Source organism: Leopardus geoffroyi, chromosome D1 (genome assembly GCF_018350155.1).
Source record: "Leopardus geoffroyi isolate Oge1 chromosome D1, O.geoffroyi_Oge1_pat1.0, whole genome shotgun sequence".
Lineage (NCBI taxonomy): Eukaryota > Metazoa > Chordata > Mammalia > Carnivora > Felidae > Leopardus > Leopardus geoffroyi.
In genome coordinates this window covers 26,919,085-26,944,678 of record NC_059329.1, presented here as the reverse complement: position 1 = coordinate 26,944,678, position 25,594 = coordinate 26,919,085, and the positions used below count along the sequence as shown (strand labels likewise).

General features: G+C 36.0%; 1 protein-coding gene across 2 annotated transcripts in view; it reads left to right on the top strand.

The window, feature by feature from the left end:
* Positions 1–24,339, top strand: part of ZBTB44 (zinc finger and BTB domain containing 44) — a 70,462-nt gene extending 46,123 nt beyond the window's left edge. Inside the window, exons 3-6 of one of the 2 annotated variants that reach the window (XM_045483482.1) lie at positions 11,156–11,240; positions 12,899–13,062; positions 14,618–14,701; positions 16,983–24,339. In XM_045483482.1, the coding sequence (XP_045339438.1) occupies positions 11,156–11,240; positions 12,899–13,062; positions 14,618–14,701; positions 16,983–16,993 (344 nt within the window). In that variant the 3' untranslated portion in view covers positions 16,994–24,339. Of the gene's footprint in view, positions 1–11,155; positions 11,241–12,898; positions 13,063–14,617; positions 14,919–16,982 lie in introns of both variants that reach the window. The other variant, XM_045483481.1, reaches the window with a different exon arrangement.
* The last annotated feature ends 1,255 nt before the right edge of the window (positions 24,340–25,594 follow it).

Genomic DNA, 25,594 nt, shown 5'->3' with positions numbered 1-25,594 from the left:
TAGGCTGAAGTGTCTCCGAAGAGAACAAGCTCTGACTATCAGAAACAGGATAGCCCCAGTATTAGTGTCTTTCTGATTGAATAGGCCTTGATGATGGGATTGTAATGACATCAGCAGAAGCATTTTGATGATGTCAGATCAAGGAACATTTTTTTCACAAGGCTCAGAGCTGAGATATAATATACAATGGGCCATTAAAAGAGAAGCTACCTTCTGACATTTAAAGGAATATTAAATTTTTTCAGATCAGAGGATAATGGATTCAGTGATCTGTTAAATTTAAAATAGTAGCTAAAGGGGCACCTAGGTGGCTCAGTTGGTTAAGCGTCCGACTTTGGCTCAGGTCATGATCTCATGGTTTGTGAATTCAAGCCCCGCACTGGGCTCTGTGCTTGCTGTCAGTGCAGAGCCTGCTTCAGATCCTCTGCCCCCCCTCCCCCCCCAACTCTCTGGACCTCCCTCACCCGTGATCTTTTTCTCTCCCAAAAAAATAAATAAATAAACTTAAAAAAAAGAGTAGCTCTGGTCCGGAAAAACCTATGAGTTTTGTTTTTCCTTAAGTGACAAAATGAGATCTTAGGGAGTCAAAAACAATAGGATAAAGATGAGAAATCACATTAGTTGTAATAGGACTAGTGGTGATTAGTAATAAAGGGATAGATAGAAAAGACTACTGAAGAATCAGAAAATTAATCTTGGAAAAAGCTGTTCATTTTTGAAGTCTGTATCTTCTGGAGAATCCCTCAGAAGGAACGGATGTATAGTAGTTTGAAGGATGTGATGTATGTCGTTCTAAGTTAGGAAATGTGAATCTACTGAACAACACCTTGAAATTTTACTGCTAAATCAGTTGTTAATACCTTATCAATTCCTTTCTACGTGATACTCAGTGACAAATTTTCTCTGGTGGCATCTTTTCCAGAAGAACAAAACTCCACAGATTTTAAATCATTCAGAAGCTTCTTTGGTGAATGTTTTCAAAATGCAGCTCGTACTTGTTTGTGATAAAGTTGCAAATCTCTTAAAGTATTCATTCATATCAGCTGGGCAAAGGTTAGAACCTAAGATTTAAACTGAAATTCCCACTTGTAAAAGGTAGTCTGTTATTAACTCCTAAGGAGATAACTTGTGGGTCCAAAAGAGGATTTATCTTACTGCTATCAAGGCTCTTCTGCTATCAAGTATTACCGTACTTAGGGCTGTGGAAGTTTGAGGGTTTTTAAGTGCTTTGATGATTATAGTTTTAGAATCCATTTACTCCCTTGTTTTGTTTTGTTTTGTTTTGAAGTAAGAAAACAGTAAACATGGTATTCAATTTTTTTAGCATTCCACTTGTGGGGTTCTTTGCCCCTTTTTTTTGGTCTGTTAAAACTTTTAATTTAGACCAGGGATATTTTCTTTTATTATTAATATTCAGGTATAATTGATGTACAGCATTATATAATCATGTGATATTTGCATGTATTGCAAAGTGATCACTGCAGTATGTTTAGTTAACATCTGTCACCACACATAGTTACATAATTTTTTCTCTTGTGATGAGAGCTTCTAAGACCTCTCTTAAGCAATTTTCAGATGCACAATGTAGTATTAACTATACTCACCATGCTGTACGTTACCTCCCCATGACTTAATTATTTTATACTGGAAATGTATACCTTTTGACCACCTTTACCTATTTCTCCCACCCTGCCAACCCTCTGCTTCTGGCAAGCATCATCTTTTCTCTTCTCTGTTAATTATGAGCTCAGTTTGTTTAAATTCCACATATAAGTGAGCCTGGTGGCTCAGTCAGTTAACTGTCCAACTCTTGATTACAGCTCAGGTCATGATCTGACAGTGCAGAGCCTGCTTGGGATTCTCTCTCTCCCTGTCTACTCTTTACCTACTCATTCTATCTTTCTCTCTCAATAAAAACATTTTTTTCTTTTTTTTTTTTTTTTTTTCAACGTTTATTTATTTTTGGGACAGAGAGAGACAGAGCATGAACGGGGGAGGGGCAGAGAGAGAGGGAGACACAGAATCAGAAACAGGCTCCAGGCTCTGAGCCATCAGCCCAGAGCCTGACGCGGGGCTCGAACTCACGGACCGCGAGATCGTGACCTGGCTGAAGTCGGACGCTTAACCGACTGCGCCACCCAGGCACCCCAACATTTTAAAAAATATAAGTGAGATCATACAGTATTTGTCTTCCTCTGATTTCACATAGCATAATGCTATGTCAGTCCATGTTGTCACAAATGACAAGATTTCTTTTTTTTTGACTGCTTAATATTTGTTCTCCTCATTTTTCTTGAAGTTTGTGGATGATAAGGACAGTGGAGAGTATGAGTAAGATATAAAATTTATGGAATTCTTCAATAATAATACCAGTGAATGTGTGGTCCCGTTACTAGAGAATAAATTGGGATTTCCCCACTCAGGAATACAAAATCTAGTAATTTTTCCCCACCATTACAGCATAGCTCTTTAGCATTGTAAGCCTCAGTCTGCCCTAAAAATAAACAATAACCAGAACAAATTGATTGCTCATTTGGAGGTATTTAAAAGTGTACTTCATTGTTTGGTCTGTAGCCATGCTTTTTTTTTTTTTTTTTTTTTTTTTTAAGGAACAGGACATCTGTATTTTTTTTTTTTTTAATGTTTGTTTTGAGAGAGTGAGTGAGCAAGCAGAGGAGGTGCAGAGAGAGAGAAAGACAGAGGATCCCCAGCAGTCTCCGTGCTGTCAGCACAGCCTGATTCAGGGCTCGAACCCACAGACCGTGCGATCATAACCTGAGCTGAAACCAAGAGTCGGACACTTAACCAACTGAGCCACCCAGGTGCCCTGGTCTATATCCAGGTTTTACCAGGGTTGTGTCAGTGACAGCAAAGGCACACATTGGAAATATCCACGGCAGTGCCTTTTAAAATCCCCACTCCATGGGGCGCCTGGGTGGCGCAGTCGGTTAGGCGTCCGACTTCAGCCATGTCACAATCTCGCGGTCCGTGAGTTCGAGCCCCGCATCAGGCTCTGGGCTGATGGCTCAGAGCCTGGAGCCTGTTTCTGATTCTGTGTCTCCCTCTCTCTCTCTGCCCCTCCCCCGTTCATGCTCTGTCTCTCTCTGTCCCAAAAATGAATAAACGTTGAAAAAAAAAAAAAAATTAAAAAAAAAAAAATAAAATCCCCACTCCAGGGGCGCCTGGGTGGCGCAGTCGGTTAAACGTCCGACTTCAGCTCAGGTCACGATCTCGCGGTCCGTGAGTTCGAGCCCCGCGTCGGGCTCTGGGCTGATGGCTCAGAGCCTGGAGCCTGTTTCCGATTCTGTGTCTCCCTCTCTCTCTGCCCCTCCCCCATTCATGCTCTGTCTCTCTCTGTCTCAAAAATAAATAAACGTTAAAAAAAAAAATTTTTTTTTTTTAAATAAAATCCCCACTCCAGTGTTGCATAGTGTTGATGCATCTCAAGTGAACAGTCTTGTTTATGTCAGAAGCTCCCCCCAAAATGGCCACTTGCAGCTCCAAATTGTCATTGGTAGAATTGTGTCAGCTGAGAGATAAGTGTACTAGTTGGTGTTACAGAGAAGAAACATAAAGGAAGCAGATGTTTGACCTAGAAGAGATGGCAGTTTTGGATTGAGACAACCTGTTGAGAATTATGATGGTCCATAAGAATAATGCTTGTGTAACTTTTTATTTCAGGGCTTGGCTAAAGGACAGTTGTCATTGATCAGGAACCAGACAAAACCTGATTCTGGGCATATGAAAGTAAGCAGAGCAGTGTTCAGGGAAACAAAGACAAAATTGAAAAAATATTTATATGGTTTTCCCTTTTTAAAACCTCTTCATTGAAAAACGTTTTCTTTTCACTGAAATACAAACTTACAAAGGGGCACCTGAGTGACACAGTAGCTAAGTGTCCAATTCTTGATCTCAGCTCAGGTCTCTATCTCAGGGTCGTGAGTTCAAGCCCTGCATTAGGTTCCATGCTAGGTGTGAAGTCTACTTAAAGCAAAAGAAGAGAAAAAGAAATACAACTTACATATAAAATTCACCCATGAAAGTGTATACTTCAGTGGCTGTTAGTATATTCACAAAGTTGTGCAACCACCCCCCACAGTCTAAGTTTATAACCTTTTATTTTATTTTACTTTATTTTATCATTTTATTTTATTTTTGAGAGAGAGCACAAGCAGAAGGGGGACAGAGAGAGAGAGAGCATGAGAGAATCTGAAGCAGGCCCCAGGCTCCAAGCTGTCAGCTCAGAACCAGAAGCAGGGCTCAAACCCATGAACCATGAGATCATGACCTGAGCTGAAGTCAGATGCTTAATGACTGAGTCACCCAGGCACCCCCCCCCCCCCGCAAGTTTATAACATTTTCATCACCCTAAAAAGAAACCCTGTTAAGCCATATAACTCTTAGCCATGACTCCCTCCTAGTCTCACCCTAGCCCTAGGCAAATGCAAATACACTTTCTGTAGATTTGCCTATTCTAGGTATTTCATATAAATGGGATCATGCAATATGTGGTCTTTTCTGACTGGCTTCTGTCACTTTCTGTAATTTTTTTGGGTTTTTTTTTGTCTTTTTTTATGTTTATTTTTGAAAGTGAGTGCATGAGTGAGAGAGGGGACAGAGTATCCTAAGCAGGCTCCTTGCTGACAGCAGAGAGCCCAATGTGGGCCTCAAACTCATGAACCATTAGATCATGCATGACCTGAGCCAAAGTCAGACTGAGCCATCCAGGCAGGTGCCCCTATATTTTCAGGGTTCATCTATGTCATACCTCTTAGAGGTATCTTACTGATACCTGTTTTAAGAGGAAACATCTCGATGTATCTTATACTGCATTTTAGTTCTTTTTGACCAGCTTTTTAAGCAAACTCTTGACAATGCTAGAATCAGTCCAGAGCAGAGTGGGTTTTATTTCCACCTCACCAAGACTGCACTACCTCCTAGAAGTAGTGTAATCTGATTGTGCAAATCAGATCAGTCTTCCTGACTTGCCCTAGTCACAACCTCCAGTCTTTTTTTTGCAGGTCTTTGCCTGTAACCTTTAATATTGCCAGCACTCTGAATAACTGCAGAATACTACTATAAAGTAGATTTTTCTGTGTGTGTCCATGGTGATCAGGTCCAAATACTGGGAATTTTCCAGTTTTTATCCTAGGACAGATTGAAATGTTAATGTTTAGTTCCCTTTTCTTTAAGGAAAAAGTGAGAATGGGGAAATATTGACAAGTGAACGTTTCTTAAACAGAATCAACAATATCAGGTCTCCTAAGCTGTATTAAAAACAAATCAAAAAGGGATACCTGCGTGGTCGACTTCTACTCAGGTCATGATCTCTGGGTTCATGAGTTTTGAGCCCCACATCAGGCTTGCTGCTGTAAGCGCTGTTGCTCTGTATCCCCTGTCTCCCTCTCTCTCTGCCCCTCCCCCACTTATACATGCATGCTCTCTCAAAAATAAATCTTAAAAAAAAATCAGAAGGATTTGGAATAAGTTGGATAAGTGGGCATAAGGAAAAGCATAAACGTCTTTGATAGTAAGGGAAAGAGAAAAAGACAAGGCAGGCACTGGGGCGCCTGGGTGGTTCAGTCATTTGAGCCTCTGACTCTTGATTTCAGCTCAGGCCATTATCTCAGGGTTGTGGAATTGAGCCCCATGTCGGGGCTGAGCATGAAACCTGCTTGAGACTCTTATCTGCCCCTTTACCACTCACACACCTGTGTGTGTGTGTGCGCCCGCTCGCTCGCTCTCTCAAAAAAAAAAAAAAAGGAAGAAAGAAAAAGGCATGCACAGAAATGCTAAACACACCAGTAAGGGTAAGGTTGAGGGGTGAGGAGGTGTGCAGGAAGAATATGGATACAGTTAGGGATGAATGTAAATGCACATAGTCCTGTCTTCTTTCAAAAATTTTATCAGTGTATTAGAACATAGTATAATAATTGGTGTTCTTGATGATTGCTATGAGTCATCAAGAAACAAATTATATTAGTATTCTTTTTTTAAGAAGTCAAGGCAAATTGTTACAAATTTTCTAGCACAGATCCCTTACTAAAGTAAGTTTGGATGCCTCAAAAGGGATTAGGTTATATTTTTTTTTTTTGGAAAATTTTATTTAAGTGGAAAATGTATTCATTTCCGAGTAATGTCAACTAATTCAAGTGTTCCAAAGGGGAAAATTGAAGTACTGGATTCTAAGTTTTCATCAAAAGGAAATTTCATTCTGTCTATTAACAGATGATACTTACTAAATATCCACATGTATATTGTATTATGCAAACTGTTACAATTAGTTCAGTTTAGCTTTCACTAAAATATTGCAAGCAAAAGCATGCTTGCTCTTAAAACTTCAGCAAGCTCAGGTTTTTCATTTGCTGAAACAGCATACAATAAATACATTGACAAATTCAGCCTCTGATTTGAACAGGCTAGGTTGTTTGATCTCCCCTCCCACTAAAAACAGCAATGTGGGTTTTTTGTTTTTTTTTTTTTCTTAAGTTACCTTGAAAGTATTTAAAAGGATAATTAGGGACCTACCAGGTTAAATTTGGGATGGAGGGAGCACAACCCAGAGAGGTAAGTGGATGTCAGAGCACTAAAACTGGTTGTTTACTAAGACATTTGTCAGAACACAAATTGGCTTCGGTTCATTAACTAAAAGAGCAAGGCAAACAGAAGTTAAGGCCCAGAGCATGTTAAAGTTGTGAAGTCTTAGAGAAGTTTCTCTACACTAAGTAGGGACCCCAAAGGACTTTCCCACTACAACTAAACCTGTTCCCCTTCCTCCAGTCTCCAGGGGACTGACTGTAGAAACAGCTGCCTTGGCAGTGAGCAAACTAGAAGATGGAAAGGAAAGGGAGTAAAAAACATATCCCTGAGAAGTTGTGGCCAGTGACCAGCCTTCTTGCAGATTTAGATCCCGATTATTCCTTGCACCAGGAGGCCAGGGAATTTCATTGAATTTGTTTAAGTAGTGCCCTCCAGGAACCTAGCAGAAGAAGCAAACAAAGCTTCCCTGGAACAGGGTATATGCATCTTCATCTAAGCAAATCATTCCTCTACAAGTCCTTTTCAAGGGCCGTAACCACTGTGAAAAACAACCAGGGCACACAAGGAAACACGGCAGAAAGATAACCAACAGGAAAACAAAAACAGGCAGCAGAAATAAATTGGCGTAGTTTTCACGCACAGATATAAACTAAATATGCTTACTAGGTTTAATGAAATAAACAAGCTTGAACAATAATTACAGACAACAGTATACTATAAAAAACTTGTAGCACATTTGAGGGGATAAAATAGAACTTCTAGAAAAGAAAAAAGTAACCAAAATAATTCTGTCAACCTTTTAGCAGCATATTGGATTTCGCAGAAGAGAGAATTGATGAATCAGAAGATAAATTTAAACAAATCACCTGAATGCTACCCAGAGAGAGACTGTATTGTATTTTAGGGTCCTCCAGAGAAACAGAACCAATAGGTATATATAGGTATATAGAAGGAGATATCGTAGGAGGGACTCAGTCACGTATTTATGGTGGCTAAGTCCCACAGTCCACTATCTGCCAGCTAGACCTGGAAAGCCGGTGGTGTCATTCCAATGCAAATCTTGAAAGTCTGAGAACTGGAGGGTTAATGGTATAAGTCCCAAAGGCCCATGAACTGGAAGTGCTGGTGTCCAAGAACAGGAGAAAATGGATACCGCAGCTCAAGGAGAGAGAGCAAATTTACTCTTCTAACTTTTTGTTCTATTCTGGCCTCAACAGATTGGATGATACCCCACTGTGGTGGAGTATCTTCTTTACTTAGTCTACCAATTCAAATGCTAGTCTTTCCAGAAATGTCCTTAACAGACACACCCAGGAATAATGGTTTACCAGCTATCTAGGCATCCCTTAGCCCAGTAAAGTTGATACACAAAATTAACCTTCACAGTGACAATGGTAGAAACTACAGTGGAGAAGAGGATAAGGGTTATGGAAATGCAAACAGAGGTTTGATGACATCCTAAGAAGAGAAGAGAGAATGAGAATTTTCTAAAATTGATGAAAGACATCAATCCATAGATTCGAGGCCAGCAAATCTCAAATAGGAACAATAAAAATATAAACCTAGACATATTACAGACAAAATTTAGAAAATAATAAGACAAAACGACATTATCTTCAGAAGTATGACGTTTTAATAGCATCAGAAACCAGTGAGATAATATCCTCAGTGTGCTAAAAGAAAATAACGGCCAGTCTAGATGTCTACACACAGTAAAAATAGCTCTTGACAATGAAACTGAAATAATAGATATTTTCAAAGAAACAGAAACAGGATTCATCAGCAAAACCTCACAAAAGAAAATTCTTAAGGACAGACTTCAGGCAGACACAAAGTGAACACAGATGGAAGGTCTAATATAAGAAGGAATGAAGAGTGAAGGAAGAAGTGAAGTGAATGGACAAATGTAGGTAAATGCTGCCTGTATAAAAGAGTAACAATAATTTATTGAATCTTATTATTGAATCTCAATAATTCATAAGTTGCAGAATAAGATTGTGTGGAAATTGGATTTAAACTGTCCTAAGATCCTTAATGTTCAAAAGTTTTGTTTAACTGAGACTTTGATAATTATGTGTCTAATTTCTAAAGTAACCAGTAAAAAAGGGGGAAGGATTATATAATTTCCAAACTAATAGAGAGGGGGGAATAGAATGATTATTAACCATTTATGTTTAGCAAGCTCATTTTAAAATGTATAGAGAAATGCAGAGGGCCAAGAATAGCCAAGTTATTCAGGAAGCAAATGAACAAGATGAGAAGACTTGCTGGTCTACCTGATACCAAGATTTAAAAAGCTCTAGTAACTAAAGATTGGCATTAATATAAGTTGAGACAAACAGATGGGACTAATAGAGAACCTGGAAACAGACCCATGCATGAGAGCACTTAGAGCACTGCAGAGCAGAGAAGAAAAGACAGACTTCAATAAATGTGGTTGATTATGAAATCAGCTCCAAGTGGATTAAAGAAAAGATCTAGGGGCACCTGGGTGACTCAGTCCATTGTGTCCAACTCTTGATTTCGGCTCAGGTTATGATCTTACAGTTTGTGAGATCGAGTCTGTGAGATCTACATGGACAGTGCCAAAACTGCTTTGGATTCTCTTGCTCTCTGCCCCCCCCCCCCCCAAACACACTCACACTTGCTTTCTCTCAAAATAAATAAACTTAAAAAAAAAAAATTAAAAGACCTAAATGTCAAAGGCAAAACAAAAATTTTTCATAAGATAATTTGAAATAAGGAAGAATTTTTATTTTTATTCTTTTAAGGTTTTTAAGTAATCTCTATACCCAACATGGGACTCAAATTCACAACCCTGAGATGAAGAGTTTCTCACTCCACCAACTGAGCCAGCCAGGGGCCCCAGGACTTTTAAAAATAAGACCAAAAAGCCACAGCCATAAAGGAAAATACTATTTTTAGGGGCACCTGGGTGGCTCAGTCAGTTAAGCATCCAACTTTGGCTCAGGTCATGAGCTCATGGTTCACGAGTTCAAGCCACACATCAGGCTCTGTGCTGACAGCTCAGAGCCTGGAGCCTGCTTTGGATTCTGTGTCTCCCTTTCTCTCTGCCCCTCCCCTGCTCATGCTCACTCTCTCTCAAAAATAAATAAAAACATTAAAAAAATTTTTAATGTTAAAACTCTTGACATACATAGTAATCCTATTTTTAAAAAATAATAAAAATAAAATTTAAATGTTTGGTCATCAGAAGAGTAAAAAGATAAGCCATGGAAGAGGCAAAAATATTTGTAATCTGTATTACTGAAATACGAAGGAAAAAAAAAAACTCATAGTAAAAAGCAAACAACTGAATAACAAGCCTCAAACAGGCATTTCACCCACCACGGGGTTCAGTATATATATGAAAAAGTGCTCAACCTCATTGGTAGTAAGGGAAATAAAACACAAACCACAAATGAAATATTGCTACACACCCACCAAATTAGCAAAATTTTAAAAATCTGACAGTACCATGTGTTGATGAGGTAGAGAATGACCTAACTCTCATACACTGGAAATAGTGATGTAAATTTAGTATTTAGTACTATCACTTTGGAAAAGAGTTTAGCACTTTCTAATGAAGTCAGATAAACGTAGCCTATGATCTAGCAATTTCATTCCTAAGTATAGGTATCCCAGAAAAGGCATGCATGTATGTATTGTGTATTAAGTTACTTGTACAAGAATACCCACAGCAGCATTGTTCATAATAGCCTGGCACTGCCCATCATTAAGAGTGAAATGGATAGATTATGAATATTACAAACTGTTTAAACTTCATAATACTGAAGGAAAGAGGAGATAAGAATACATATAGTGTAACTCAATTTATATAAAGCTTGCAGGCAATAACACTAAACTGTATGTTGATGGTGAGGGTTGCCAATTACCCTTAAAGGGCATGATAGTAAATATTTTAGACTTAGCTGCCACATGGCCTCTGTCATAACTGCAGTTATTCCACTCTGCCACTGTGGTGTAAAAGCAGCCCTAGATGGTTCGTGGCTGTGTTCCAGCAAGAACCAACCTCTAGTTTATAGGTACATGTGTTGGAGATAAAATTACTTTTAAAAGGAAGAGGGACAAGAAAAAAGGGAATGAAATAATGATAAAAAAAAAAAAAAAAAGGAGAGTGGTTACCTCTTGGAAGGAAGGGTTTGTGATTAGGGAGGGGTAAATGGGGACTTCTAGGATGCTGGCATTGTATTAGTGGAACTTGTGTGGAGGTTGCGCAAGGAGGCATTCACTTTATAGCTGTCTTTTTAATTCTACATAAAAATTCTATGTATAGTAAGTCCTATGTCACAATAAAGTTTTCAAAAATAAAAATAGTACTTCCTTAAATGATTGTTATAACATTATTTAATTTTATGTGAATTTTTGTTTACATTTGAATTTGTCTGCTTGTTTCTGAAATTTCTATCAAAGAAACACTCCTAAAAGAATTTAAATAGTAATATAAGACTGTTGTCTTACATACAGTTTCTTTTTAAAGATTTCTTTATATTCTTTGTTTTATGGGCTTGGAGATACAGATTGCAGTTAATAGCTTGGCTTATATATACCAAAGTATTGACTGCTATCCTCTTTTTTTTCCTTTTATTCACAGGTTCGGTAGATGAAGGTGTCACTGAAGGGTTACCTACGCTTCAAAACACTTCTAGCACTAATGCTCATGCAGATGATGATGATCGGTTAGTACCAACATAGTCTGTCATTTTCTATAAAGGGGTGTACTTGCGAGGCACCTGGTTGGCTCAGTTGGTTAAGTGTCATATAAGCTGAGGTCATGACCTCACAGTCATGGGATCAAGCTCCAAGTCTGCCTCCATGTTGAGCATGGAACCTGCTTGGGATTCTCTCCCTCCCTCTCCACCTCCCCCACCCCCTTTCACATGCTCTTTCTTGGTCTCTCTCTTTCTCTCTCTGTCTCTCAAAAATAAAATGAACTTTAAAAGGGGGAGGATGTACTTGCAACTGTAAATTCAAACATTTTAACTTGGAATTACATAAGTAGTTTATTGGGTACCTCATTTTCTCTTTCAGAGTAAAGAGGTAGCATTATTACATCATAAAGTAGACCACCTATACAAGGTTTATTTGGCATTTTAAAACTGCTCAGGCCCATCATTTTTAAATAGTATCTATATCTAGTATCTATCTAAATAATCACTTTTAAGTAGTTTTTTAAATTTTTTTTACATTTATTTATTTTTTGAGAGACAGAGCACAAGTGGGGGAGGGGCAGACAGAGCATCAGACACAGAATCCAAAGCAGGCTCCAGGCTCTTGAGTTGTCAGTACAGAGCCTGACACGGGGCTCAAACCCACAAACCATGAGATCATGACCTGAGCCGAAGTTGGACACCCAACCGACTGAGTCACCCAGGCGCCCCAAGTAGTATTTTAAATGGTATCTAAAGGTTGGTGAACTGTGGGCCAATTCCAATTTACCACCTTTATTTGTAAATCAGGTGTTCCAATATAGCTGTGCTCATTTGTTTACGTATTGTCTGGATAGCAGAGTTGAGCAGTTGAAACAGAGATCATGTGGTGTGCAAAGTGAAAAATATTTACTGTTTGCCCTACTACAGAAAAAGTTTGCCAAATCCTCATCTCTTTGCCCATAAATCCCAGGTCATTATCTTAGAGTTGTCCCTCCCTGCTTCGTATCTATCTCCACATAGATATATAAGGGCATTTCAGACTTAACATGGCCAAGACCTCTAACTCCCCTTCTAAACCTCGCTTATCCAGTCATACCCATCTCTAAAGAGCATCATCATCAGTTAAATGAACAAAAGGACAACATTGAGAGAGAACTATTAGGAACTGCTTGGTATATGGTATGTTTGGGGAATATGAGAAGAAATGAGGCTGGAAAAGTATACAACCCAGAACTTGAGGAGGTTTGTATGCCTTGCAAAGGTGTTCAGACTTTATTCTGAAGGTAACAGCCATTGCAGGATTTTAAAATGGATGTTGATTTAATCAGAGAGATCAGTGTGAAACAGAAGGATGTATTGGAGGGGTTGGGGGCTAAAGAGAGGGAGTTATTAATTCAACCTTGTGTTGATGAGGGCCTAAATTAAAGCAGTAGTAGGAAGGAAAGGATTAAAGAGATTAAGAATTTCTAAGGTAAAACCATTTATGATACATTCTGTGATAGTATGTCCTTAGGATGTTGGACATTCTGGACAATTCAACATTGTTTTTCATATTGCTATAAATGGAACTTTTAACAGTTAAACTCTCAAAAAGTCATTTTTTTCTTTTGTTCATTAAAGTTGTGCAGAAATGTTTATTCAACTTAAAAATCAGAATCTTCCTCCCTCCTTTGGTCTTTTTTTAGATTGGAAAATGTTCAGTATCCCTACCAACTCTACATAGCTCCTTCTACCAGCAGTACGGAACGACCAAGTCCAAACGGTCCAGATAGACCTTTTCAGTGTCCAACTTGCGGGGTACGATTCACCCGTATTCAGAACCTAAAACAGCACATGCTCATCCACTCAGGTAATGTTGTCTTCCCTACTGTTGCATAAATGAGTACTTGAAACATTACATTTGGAATCTCAGTTAAAAATAGAAAACAGATGTTTCTGAGTTTAAAAAATATGTCTCTGAGAAATCAGATAAGCCTAAGTCTGTTGGTAAAATGGTACAATGTCAGAAAGCTATTTGTTTAATACATTTGCCACAGGCATAAGTATTCGGATTAAAACTTGGTGGGGTATATGTGTAGACATAAATGAAAGGCACTGGGTATATTAGGTGTGTGTATATATGTGTGATAGAGAAGCACAGGTACAGATGGTAGAGCAAATGGAACTAAAAGGGTATTTATTGCTGTTCTTTGTACTATTCTTGTAACTACTCTATATGAATGGAATTATTTCCAAATAAGAAGTGTTTTTAGAAATTTACATTTAATTATTTAAAATTTAATTTTAATTCTGCCATCCTAAATTTCTCTGTGCCCTGATTAATCAGCTTTGCAGCATTTTTTAGGATAAAAGATTTTAAATAAATTACATGTAAAACATTTGAAATTTAAGTTCAGTGATCACAAAAAGGCAACAAAATTCTTGTGGGTACACCTCTGATGAGTATAGGAAATCTTTGCTCCTGTTTTCAGCTGTGTTGTCATCTTGCTTTCCTCTTCTGTAGATAGGTCTAATAGTCCCTGAGCTAATAATATCAGTTCCCTATGACTTAAATCAACAGATTGTATTTTGAAGGTTTTTAATTTTTTTTTTTTGCTAAAACTATGATAATTGAAGAGATAATTAATATACTTCATAATTCACATATTAGTTTCTACATATTTTTTCTATCACTTTACATAATATGCCCATAAATCCAATTCACCAAATGATAGTTCTAACATGATTATTATGTTCAGAGATGTTTCTTCTCATTTCTCAGGTAATGAAGAGTGGGTACATTTTCACATCTTTTCAATATAAACTTTACTACTTTAATGAAATGATGTTTTATGGGGATTTGATTCTGTTTAAATACTGTGGTTATGTTTTGAAGTCTGTAAAATAGATGATTTAGAAGATATTCAGAAATCAACTTGAGTATATATTAACTAGTTCACCTCTCCTTCTAAGGCCCTTTTTTTTTTTTTAAAGCCCTAGTGACTTTTTTTTTTTTTTTAATTTTTTTTTTTTTTTTTCAACGTTTATTTATTTTTGGGACAGAGAGAGAGCATGAACAGGGGAGGGGCAGAGAGAGAGGGAGACACAGAATCGGAAACCGGCTCCAGGCTCTGAGCCATCAGCCCAGAGCCCGACGCAGGGCTTGAACTCACAGACCGCGAGATCGTGACCTGGCTGAAGTCGGACGCTTAACCGACTGCGCCTCCCAGGCGCCCCTACCCTAGTGACTTTTCAAATGTTCTGTACCTTTTCTGAGATGTTGAATTGGAATCCATTTTTGCTGGTGATTTTTGCCTTTTTAAATTGCCTGTTGCTACAAAATTGTAGCTCAGAAATTTGTGAGGTTTGTGACCTTTCACTTTATTTTGTTTTTAGATAATACTTTGTTCTGCCTTATTTTGTAGGAATTAAACCATTTCAGTGTGACCGCTGTGGGAAAAAGTTCACCAGGGCTTACTCGCTAAAGATGCATCGCCTAAAGCATGAAGGTAAACGCTGTTTCCGGTGCCAGATATGTAGTGCCACTTTCACTTCCTTCGGGGAATATAAACACCACATGAGGGTTTCCCGGCACATTATCCGCAAGCCTCGGATTTACGAGTGCAAAACATGTGGCGCCATGTTCACCAACTCTGGAAATTTAATCGTGCACCTGAGGAGTCTGAACCATGAAGCGTCAGAGCTAGCAAACTACTTCCAGAGCAGGTGAGGCGCACAACAAAAACGAGCCAGGAAAACCGCTTACTAAACTCTCTTTCCCTGCTGTCAGGGCAGCCTACTGTGCTTATCAGGTTGCTGGCTACTCAGTCACGTTCCTTTTAAATTTCCACTGTCCATACTCTCATCTCCTGATCTGATACAATTTTGCTGGATCTTCTAGGTATATACAATTATAAATATTTTTCTAGTTGGTATTGGAAATTTTTCCCTACAGAAGTAGACTACTTACCTCTTGCTTTGTCTTTTTTGTTTCTTGGGTTTTAGTTTTTTGTATTTTCAATAATTAAGCTTAAAGTAATATAGACCTTATTGGAAAATTTACCGTGTTAGATGATTCTTAGTGGTACTGGATCAATTCAGACTCTTTGGATGTCAAAACTTTTGACTACTTCTCTTTTTTTTTAATTCTATATAAAGGGATATATATTTACCAATAAAGAAAAGAACTTCAACAGCAACTATAATGGATATGATTATTTTCAATTAAATTTCCTTTTTCTTTCAATTTAAAGCTCATGCTTTTCATTAATAATTTATGATAGAATTCCTTTCTGATTTATAGAGTATCTAAGGAAGTCAGGTTTTAGTTCTGACTCTACCACTAACTAGTATTATGACTGAACATGTCTCTTTACAAATGAAGAAGCCTGAAGCATAAAGACCGATAAAATGTAAGCTTTAAAGGTCATTTCAGAGGTCTCTAAATATAAAACTCTGTCTTTTTTTAATACTTTATCAAAAATGTACATCTGTAGGAATCTTTAATTTTTTATAAAATGAAATCTTCCTAAACTTAAATTTTAAACCATCTTTAGTTCTTAAATCTTACTTTTCAATAAATTCCAAACTATTGCTGATTTTTTTTCCTCTTCAGACCTGACATTCATGTTGTTTACTCATGTCTGAGTGTCTGGTTGTCATCTCATGAAACCTAAATTATACATATCATATCAAACATCGTTTGTCCAGAACTAAGATAGTGTCATAGTGAACCACTTCTATTGCCTGTATCTTCCCTGTACAGAACCTTCTGTCCTCTGTTCTTCCTGTCTAACACCTGAAGACTTCTTAAAAAATAAAACATAGGACATTTTAAATTGTTTTGCAAATGAACATATTTTAATTTTTTTTATTAATACTGGACAGATTATAAAACCACCTTCTTAAATGTATCAGTTATTAACATTCCTAGTAGAATGAACTTTTTAAGTCCAGCAATAAAGATTTAATTAAAGCATCTAAGAGATATTTTATGTTTGTTTTAACTACAAAAAATGTTATAGTAGAAAACTTAGTAAATGTAGGAAAGTATAAAATATAAGAAATTAAAATACTTTCTGATCTCACCACTCAGGATTAATATCCACTGTTGTTAAAATTTTGGTGTATTTTACTCTCCATATTTAATAATTAAATATTTAATCCTATCAATATGATATTAAATATTTTCAGTATTAATAAATACTTTTTTAGGACTAATATATAACTGATCTCATGGCATTCATTTTCAAATCCTACTTCAAATGGAATTTATTGTTTTCATATACTAAATCTAATAGCAGAATACACATAAATTATTCTTTATATTTCTCTATATAGTACATTATGTATACTGTCATTTATGCATAAGGACTTAGTTTCTTAACTAACTTATATCCAGGAAGTAATAAAAAGTTAGGTTTATATACCTCTTAATTAGCATATAATCCAAGAAAAGTTAAGCATAAGTTATTCAAATGATATTTGCTTAAGTGAGCATGCTAATTGTATACAGAAACTCTTCTACATAGAACAAGAAAGGCTGCTTAGGGGTCTAAAGTGACAATGAAGGTGATAATTAATCCTATTGATAGTAGAGTTCATATACTTTGGTTCTGATGGATGGCTTTAGGAAAGTTTAGAAATTTGAATATCCTGAGTTATAATTAGTCAAGAACTAGAGAAATGAAAAGTCCCAATCTTGTTTTACAAATCAGGTCTTTTTATTGTGGCTAATTTGTTACTGGTTTGAAAATTAACTCCCTCTTTCATCCTTTGCCTCTTATCTAGTGATTTCCTAGTACCGGACTACTTAAACCAGGAGCAAGAAGAGACCCTTGTTCAGTATGATCTTGGAGAACACAGTTTTGAAAGCAACTCCTCTGTTCAAATGCCTGTAATTTCACAGGTCTCCTCGACCCAGAATTGTGAAAGCACTTTCCCCTTGGGGTCTCTTGGTGGGCTGGCAGAAAAAGAGGAAGAAATGCCAGAGCAGCCAAAGACCAGTGCTTGTGCCGAGGCAACCAGAGATGACCCCCCCAAATCAGAGCTGTCTTCTATAACCATTGAGTAATTTCATGGTTTGGCTTCATTTTTGGTTTTTGGAAAGTGCCTGTGCTTGGTCTTGTACATTTAAATTTAATTTAATTTTTTAAACAAAAAACGGTTTGGGAAAGAATTTCCCTTTTTACTTTGTAAGCCCCACAACTGATGTTTTATTTTTCACGACTGAGAGATTGCTTCTGTAAGTGCACAACAACATGATGTTGAAACATAATTGAAACTATGAGACTTAAGGAGAACCAGTTGACTTCAAGCCTGTATCAGTTTCTTCCATTGTTAAAAGCAGGCTAATGAGATCATTAGGTAAAGAAGAATTCAGATGATTGTTGACCTTCTGAGATGAAAGGGTACACCGGAAACAAATTACTGAACAGAATTTGACAGCCTGAATAGATGTTTACTCCTATACACAGGACATTGTACAATATTTTGTAAAGCCTGTTGGTTTAGGAAATATTTACGGTAAGCTTTCTTAAAAATTATTAGGGTAAATACTTCTGAAATCCAATGTATTCTTTTTTTTTTTTTTTTTTTTTTTTTTAAGCTTTGTCATTTCTATTATTTTTCATGGTGAAATTTGGTGTAGGGATAGGCATTCCCTGAACTTTAGTACCACTCCAAATAATCTTTCTTCTGTGAAAGAAGGCAGAGAACCATGATTGAGAATAGCCGGGCTGTGCATGAAATGACCAGGAGTGGAAAATGAAGTACACAAATCCCAACTTCATAGGAACTCTTAATACTGCTTTTCTGACTAAAATGGTTGTTTGCCTGGTCTTTGAATGTTAATGCCTGGCTAATTAGGTCATTGCCTAAATCATTTTCCCCTCTTACCCCATGAACAGTACTCCCTCTTGCATATACTGGCATGATATTATATAAAGGAAAAATATTGGAGATATTCTATATTTTATATATAGGTTTATGTATTGTTGAGGATGTTTTTATTGTGCTGATTTGGACAAAATAAAAGAATTCTCTGTTAAGGCTATGTTCTTAACCCAACTAAGATTGTTTACAGTAAAGTTCCCTGTGTCACTGATACATTGTTTTTGTTTGAAAATATTTTTAGACTTTGACAAGTTTATTAAAAGGATTAGTGTAGTTTTTACACAATGTAAGCAATAATGTAACAGATGAGAAAAGGCTTTAAATTGATCAACTAGGACTCATAAATCTAGGGGAAAAAACTAAATCTAAAGGAAAACTTAAAAACCTTAAATTAATATCACCTCTTTTGCTGCTAAAAAAAAATGAAACTTCCTGATTTATAATCGAAATTTATATCATACTCTGGACTGGAGTATACTTTGCATCTGGTGCCATTAAAGCATCACTGACCTTGATCCTAAATATTCATGAGTCCATGAACAATGAACTTTTGAATAACCTTTATTCTATGTATATACCCACAGGTTAATAATTATGAAAACACCTGATTAAATTAGAAAAAGAAACTAAATAGTTTCTTATTCAAAACACAAGATCTGAATTTTGTTTGGGTGCTAGACCTTAATAATAAAATTAATTTTTTAAGTTATAGTGATTTTATTGTTTTTTTTTTTTTAATTGGCTAATTCTGTGATTGATTTTCCTCCCACAAATGTAAAGGAAGGGAAAGGAAACTCATTGAAGATTTTTTTCAGGTAACATTCTTTTTCCAAATTCTGCTGTCAAGTTTTAACTTGTTTCCAACTGCTTATCTCAGTCTTGAACCTGTTTCCCCGCCCTCTGCTCCCAAACATAGGTATATTACCTACAGGAAGATCAACATACACAGGTTATACTGGGCTTCCATCATTTATGCTTCTTTACTAACAGGATTGAATTTACTTTTTGCAACAGACTGTAATACTTACTAGTAGCAGTACTGCTGTGTCTCAGCTGGAAAAGTTAGGAATTTTTATTTTTAACGTCATACATACCCTTGAAAAATGTTATGCCGGCCAATGGATAAACCTCGGAGTTAATTTTAGAATCTTTATATGGGCAAAACAAAGAATAGGTAAAATTAATGACCAGGAATCATTGTTGCCTTCAGTTCTAAGAGTTATTTTTTATAACTAAGTAAAGGAAAAAAAAAAAAAAAAAAAAGAAATAAGGGTTAAAGAAAATAAACGTAAGAATTGTTTGGGGATTTGTATGATTGAAAGTGTTTTAGCATATCCCCTACCTACCCTGAGAACTCTGTGTTAAGAAAGCCCACAATTTTGGCAGCTCTGAAGTATTCTGTGTTCTCAGAATGTAGGATTACCACCACTGGCTATTCTTTCCCAAATGGAAACTAGATTTTCATTGGTAATTACAAATTGCACGGATTTCCAAGTTTTATGAAAAACTTGAATATACTATCAAAATGTATACTTGGTTTATTGTCTGTACCCCAAATCTTAACAATACAGGTAACTAATTAATTAGTATTTAACATAGAATGATATAAACAAAGGCCTTTTTTCTCTTTCAGTGAGGCTCTCCATTTTGCTTGATACACAATTTAAGGATTTTTAGCTTAAACTAAGCTGCAAGGGGTAATTGTATATAGTGTTATTTAGGTTTATTTAAAATTCATCTGAGAGAGGGATAATTGAATGGATAATTTTACCAGAATATATGGAAAACATTGCAAAGAGATAAAAGCCGGTTCCATTATCCCATCCATTAGAAATTACCAGTATAACTAAACAAAAATTCCAGTTTAGAATACTTAAGTATAGCTGTCTTTCATAAGGCCCAAGAGGGTGACTTTGTGATATTTAAAGGGCTTAAATTTTAGGATGCAGGATAAATTGCCTTTTTAAAACCAAGAATTTTATACAAGAAAAGCATTTATTTTCCATTTTTATGCTACCAAATAGGTATGATACACTTTAGAAATGAGCAAAGATGCTTTCTATGAAACTGGGTGTTCAATCTCCTGCAGTCATTCTTCCCATTTTCAGGGGTGCATTCTAACAATGGAAACATCTAGTATGAGAATGCTTGTAATAATTCTCGAAAAAGAGATTAATATTGGGTTTTTTTAAAGGTTTTTATAAACAGAAACAGATGGAGATTATCATCCATAAATATATTTAAATAAATTTTTCTTAATTTGAATTTCAAGTAATCTTAATTTTTATTTCACCTAATTAGTTGCATATTTAATTATATTGCCAGTTTTTGTTTTTTTTAAGTTCTTGATTTCAGTGAGACAAAGTGTACTAAAATGTTTAAATAACCTCATTCAGTTTTACGTATTAACATTTCAGCATATAAACCATTCCGGCTTAAGTAATTTGGTTCCGTGTTATGACACATGCTCTTTGGTTTCAAAAGCAAACAGAAAAACTTGCATTTTGTTAAAATAGTTTATCAAACGGAATGGACTAGTCAGCATGTCTAATGTAGTATCATTGTTACGTTCTAACTACTGAGCCAGACTCTCCTAGTGTATAAATGATTCCCTGGGAGCCTTCGGAAGCTGTATTAACTCTTTCAGTCTTTTGTTTGCTCTCTCATTATTTTATTCTTGTACTCCATCTAAATAGAAGCCAGTTATCTTATTTAGTGGCTTTTAGTTTGAAGATTCTCAGATCAATTTTAGTCTCTCAACTTTGTAGTCTGTGAAAAATACATTATTGTGTAAGGTAATGTCAATTCTGTACTTTACCACATGGAGGGAATCATTGTTATTACTTGAGGAATGAACAGTCCTAAATTGTAATATCATTAACAGAAAGGAGTTTGAGATTTGATGAATTGATGAAGAAGAGAACAAGAAACTTTCATGTGGCACTTACTCTATTGTCACTCATCTGCAAAATGTGAAGTTATAACTCTGAAATATACATCCAAATGAGGGAGAATAGTTGTCTAGATATAATATTAACTGGGGGGTGTGGGCGGGTGCTAGTAAAGTTTGTGTTTGGAAGCGACCCAAAGTTGTTAAAAGGTAATAAATGTGATTTTCACTATAAGTTATTGACATAAGATACTTTATTTATAATATATTCAGATTTTAAAAGTAACAGAGAAGAATGTATTAGAAACTAGATTTTGTTTTCTGAAGCAGTGGAACAAAATTAAGGAGAGTTCTATTATAGTATATACACATCTATGAGGAATATTTATAGCTAAGCATACTCCTTTAGCTTTAAGCTAAAATGGTCAAAATTTAAATTTATTTTTTATTTTGCTTATGCCCACTTTTATCTTTTAGTGTCATTTTGCTTGACAGAATGTGGTGATATAGGGTATTTTTTATCTAGGAAGTCCTCAGCAAGATGAGTTTGCCAAAAGCAATAATGGTTCAGATTAAACAGTAAAGTGGAATTGAACCAATTTCCAGGTTCAACTAAGGAACAGACACTCTGTGGATATTTCGTTTTTAGATTATAAATATGTTGAAATTTATTAATGGGAGGAAGTAAGCTTATATCATTATGGGATGTAGACTCTTAGTGACATCACAGTTGTACTTTTTTTTTTTTTTAATTTCATACTAAACTAATACAGTTAGATATTTCCACTACATTGTAGTGATTCTATTTTTGTGATGGGAAAAAACAATTCTGTGTCTTTACAAATAGTCTCTGCAGAAATGTCAGGCAATGTTATTGGAGTCTCAGTTTGGCAGTATCCAAAATACAGAATCACCTCAAAGTGCTTGTGCTACTTGAAGAGAGCCTCCTCTGTGCAGGGCCCGGGCAAGCTACAGCTAATACCAGGGTACCTGTGCACATAATAGTTTACAAAGAATTTAAAAGTGGAGACCATTGATTGAAAACAATTTTTTTTTTAAAAATTGTTTTAACTTTAAAATTTTTAATTTCAGTTTGAAGTGCCTGGTTTATAAAATCTAATTCTTTGATTATTGCCTTTCTCTTTAAATTGACTAAGTTTGCTGATTAAACTTAAAGCCTTGGGCTCAATTGTGATGATTTATTGATAAAATTGCTGCTTGATGGTTTGAGGGGCTAGTGTCATGACTTTTATGAAATTATCCTTGTTTCCCCAAATGCTGGTCTAACTATATCCAGATTTCATAATCCAGTTAAGCTAAAAAATCATCCTGTAATTGAATGTTCAGGTTACCAAAGTACATCACTTTCTAAGGAAGGATAAATCTTCCCTACTTGAAGAGGAGCTGGCCATCTCCCCTTAACATACATTGATTCCGTTGGCATTAGTGGAAGCTGTGTTCATTTAAAGGTGGTAAAACCTTTTGTGCAGTTCCTAGAAACCTCTGCTTTCTAGAGAGAACCTTTTCTATGATTACCTTGTAAGTGTGTTTTCTCTAAGAGCTTTGTTTTCCTTCAGTTATCAATTTAATTTTCAAGTTGATAGATGCTATGTAAAGTCTCTCATACTGAGAGTAGTCCATTAAATTATTGAAAGTTGCACTGCTTTTCATCTTTCAGGTGCCTAAAATGAATGCCACCAGGTATTTGGAAGGTGTAAGATCATAATCTTTGTTCATTTTCTTCCTTATACAAAGTGATGGCTTCTAATGCATATATTTCAAAATATAAAAAAAAAAAAAACAAAAAAAAAAACAGCCCGCCCTCAATAGAGTAAAATTTGGTTTTGATCCAAGTCCCAATAATATGTTTGATATTTCTGTTGTTCCTGGTGCCTCCTGTTGCATCAGATAGAGATTGCCTGCCTCTTTGTATGGCACCCTTGTGGCACCTTATGTCCAATTGGAAGATAGTTTATGGCTTCTTTGTGCCTCTACTATCTTTTCAAAAGCCATTTTATAAAAATCCTAGGTAGCCTATTTTAATATTTAAATATATATATTTGTGAGATACTTTTAGAACAGACTTTTTTTTTTTTACTTTGAAATTCCTGTATTCTCATTTTTAAGAGTAAATTAAAATTTTCCAAGATTAGGACTTGTCTTTTTCCACAGCAGCATAATGAGAAAGTCAGATTGAAATTGAAATTGACCATACTTCAGTGATAGAAGAAATTGATGTCTGGTTACAGGAGACAGATAAGAAGGAAAAAATTGTTTTGATGTCACAGAAATGAATTTTTAAATAAAATTGTGGTTTTGTTTCTGTAATTTCATACTTGCTGCTACAGTTGCTCAGTATTTTACAGAGCTAACATATAAATCTGGCTCTGTTTAAAAACTGGAGTACTTTCTAGTACAACCAGCCTGGGAGGAAGCTGCACCACAGTTTTCCAGTTGGGTGACTGACTGCTTTGTTTAGCCGATGCATGCTTAATATTTTCCTATAGGCCAACATCAAAGAAGCCTGGGGGAAACTTTTTTACCTTTCAGCATTGATTCCTTTTGGGCACTGGCATTTTGTGAAACCCTTGGGGGAGGGTAATGCTGGGGCAGAAATGTGAATTATGTAGATGGGTGTTTTTATGTCTTCAGCCCTCTCCTAGAACCAGTACAACTCTCTTAACTGTGCCAGTCCCCAGTTCACCAGCTTTGTATCCACTTGTCATCTCATTTAAATATGGCTGTACTTGGTGACAGTGGCCATAGCTAATAACTTCTTGGCATGTTTGACTTTCAACAATAACAAAAATGGTTTTGGATTTTGTTTTATTTCCTAAAAATGTATACAATGTCAGAACTTCACATTTTATATACTAGTATCTGGCTATTAGTATTTTACAGGAACCATAGTTCTTGGTGACTTCATATATACATATATATATATATATTTTTGTGACTTTTTTGTAAACTAAGTGCCGTTTCAACGTTACAATCATTTTTAGAGTTATTGTAATCAATGTGAATATCATGTTTTTTCAAATCTGTTCTGAGCCTATAGTGTTTGCTTTGTGAACATATGTGTATTGTATATATTCTGTATAGTTACATTGTACTGAAATATTAGCTTGTTTGATATAAGGAAAGTATGTATTGAGTACCTTTTTGCTAGCCTGGTTGTTTAATCTTTTTTAAAAAGGTTTAAACTTTTTAAAAAAAAAATCTTTAAACTGGCCTTTATTACATGGTCACAAATAAAGTTGCAGTTTAGAAGGGATGGGCAGGGAAAAATTAGTTTTGAGTGTCTTTGAATAGAAACATAAGACTAAGATTTTTTTCTCATTAAAATATCTTATTAATGCTTTATGGAGTAAAACTTCCTGCTGTTGTTATTTATTGTTGGCTGGAAGGAAGAGTTGGTGGTGTTGGTTGAGCAACGTTAGATGAGAAAAGTCATCCGCTGAGTATGCACGGACCAGAGAATCTTACATTAGAAGGCACACACCAGCTTCCTGGGTGAGGAAGAAGAGTTGAAGGGGCACAGATTCCACAAATACCATCCCTTAAGATTGAAAGAGATCTAAAGGAGGCTAGAGAAAGTCATCAATTCCTGGAGCTATTGAACTAGGTTCAGGTTCTTGTGCAAAGCTACTTCCTGAGGGGTGGGTTGCATCTTTAGAAGTTTCCCTGAATCTTTCTGAAGTTGTACTTTTGATGAGATACCTGTTGGTAACATTTGAGTAATGTCTTACAACCAAAAAGTAGAAAACAGGTACTTGGAGGAGGGGGAGGGGAGCAGCCCTTGCATAGGTAACACGCCTATGAGAGCCTAAAGGAAGCGGTTTCTAAGTTTAGATTCATCTTGATGTGACTTTTAGTAATAATTGGACTATAGAACAAGAGTAACAGGCAAAGAAAATTATTTCATCGATGCCAAGCTACCAAGATCACTTTAGAATTAAATTCAGAGGGGCAGAGGTTAATTTTAAGAAGCACTGTCTTTTCATTCAGTGAGTGTGTTATGTTTTTAATAATTGTTTACCAAACCATTCAAAGTGAGCAAACTGTTTGGGTCCTTAGTAGCCTCAGCCACAGGAGATATACATAAATGCAAAATGTAGAAATTAAAATAATTACAAAGCTGACCTTTGAGCAATGCAGGGCTTAGAGGTACTGACCACCGCACTGTGGAAGATTCACATGTAACTTTTGAATCCCCAAAAACTGAACTAATAGCCTACTGTTGACTGGAAGTCTTATAGTCACTTAGCACATTTTTTATGTTTTATGCATTATACACTGTAGTCTTACAATAAAGTAAGCTAGAGAGCAGAAAATTTAACAGGATCAGAAAAAATACATTTACATTACTGTATCAAAAAAAATTCACGTAAGTGGACCTGCGCAGTTTAACCCCATATTGTTGCAGGGTTATCTGTACATCCTACAGTTTGATTTGCACATGAATTACATACCAGAAAAAAATCCTATCAGAGAATGATACTAAATGTAATAACCAAAGATGTTTGTCTCCTCACCTGAGAGTTGTAATTAATAGTTTGGGCCTTCTCTTTTGAGCAGGAATGTTTGTTCTAAGTACTCAACTAAGTTAACAAAATCT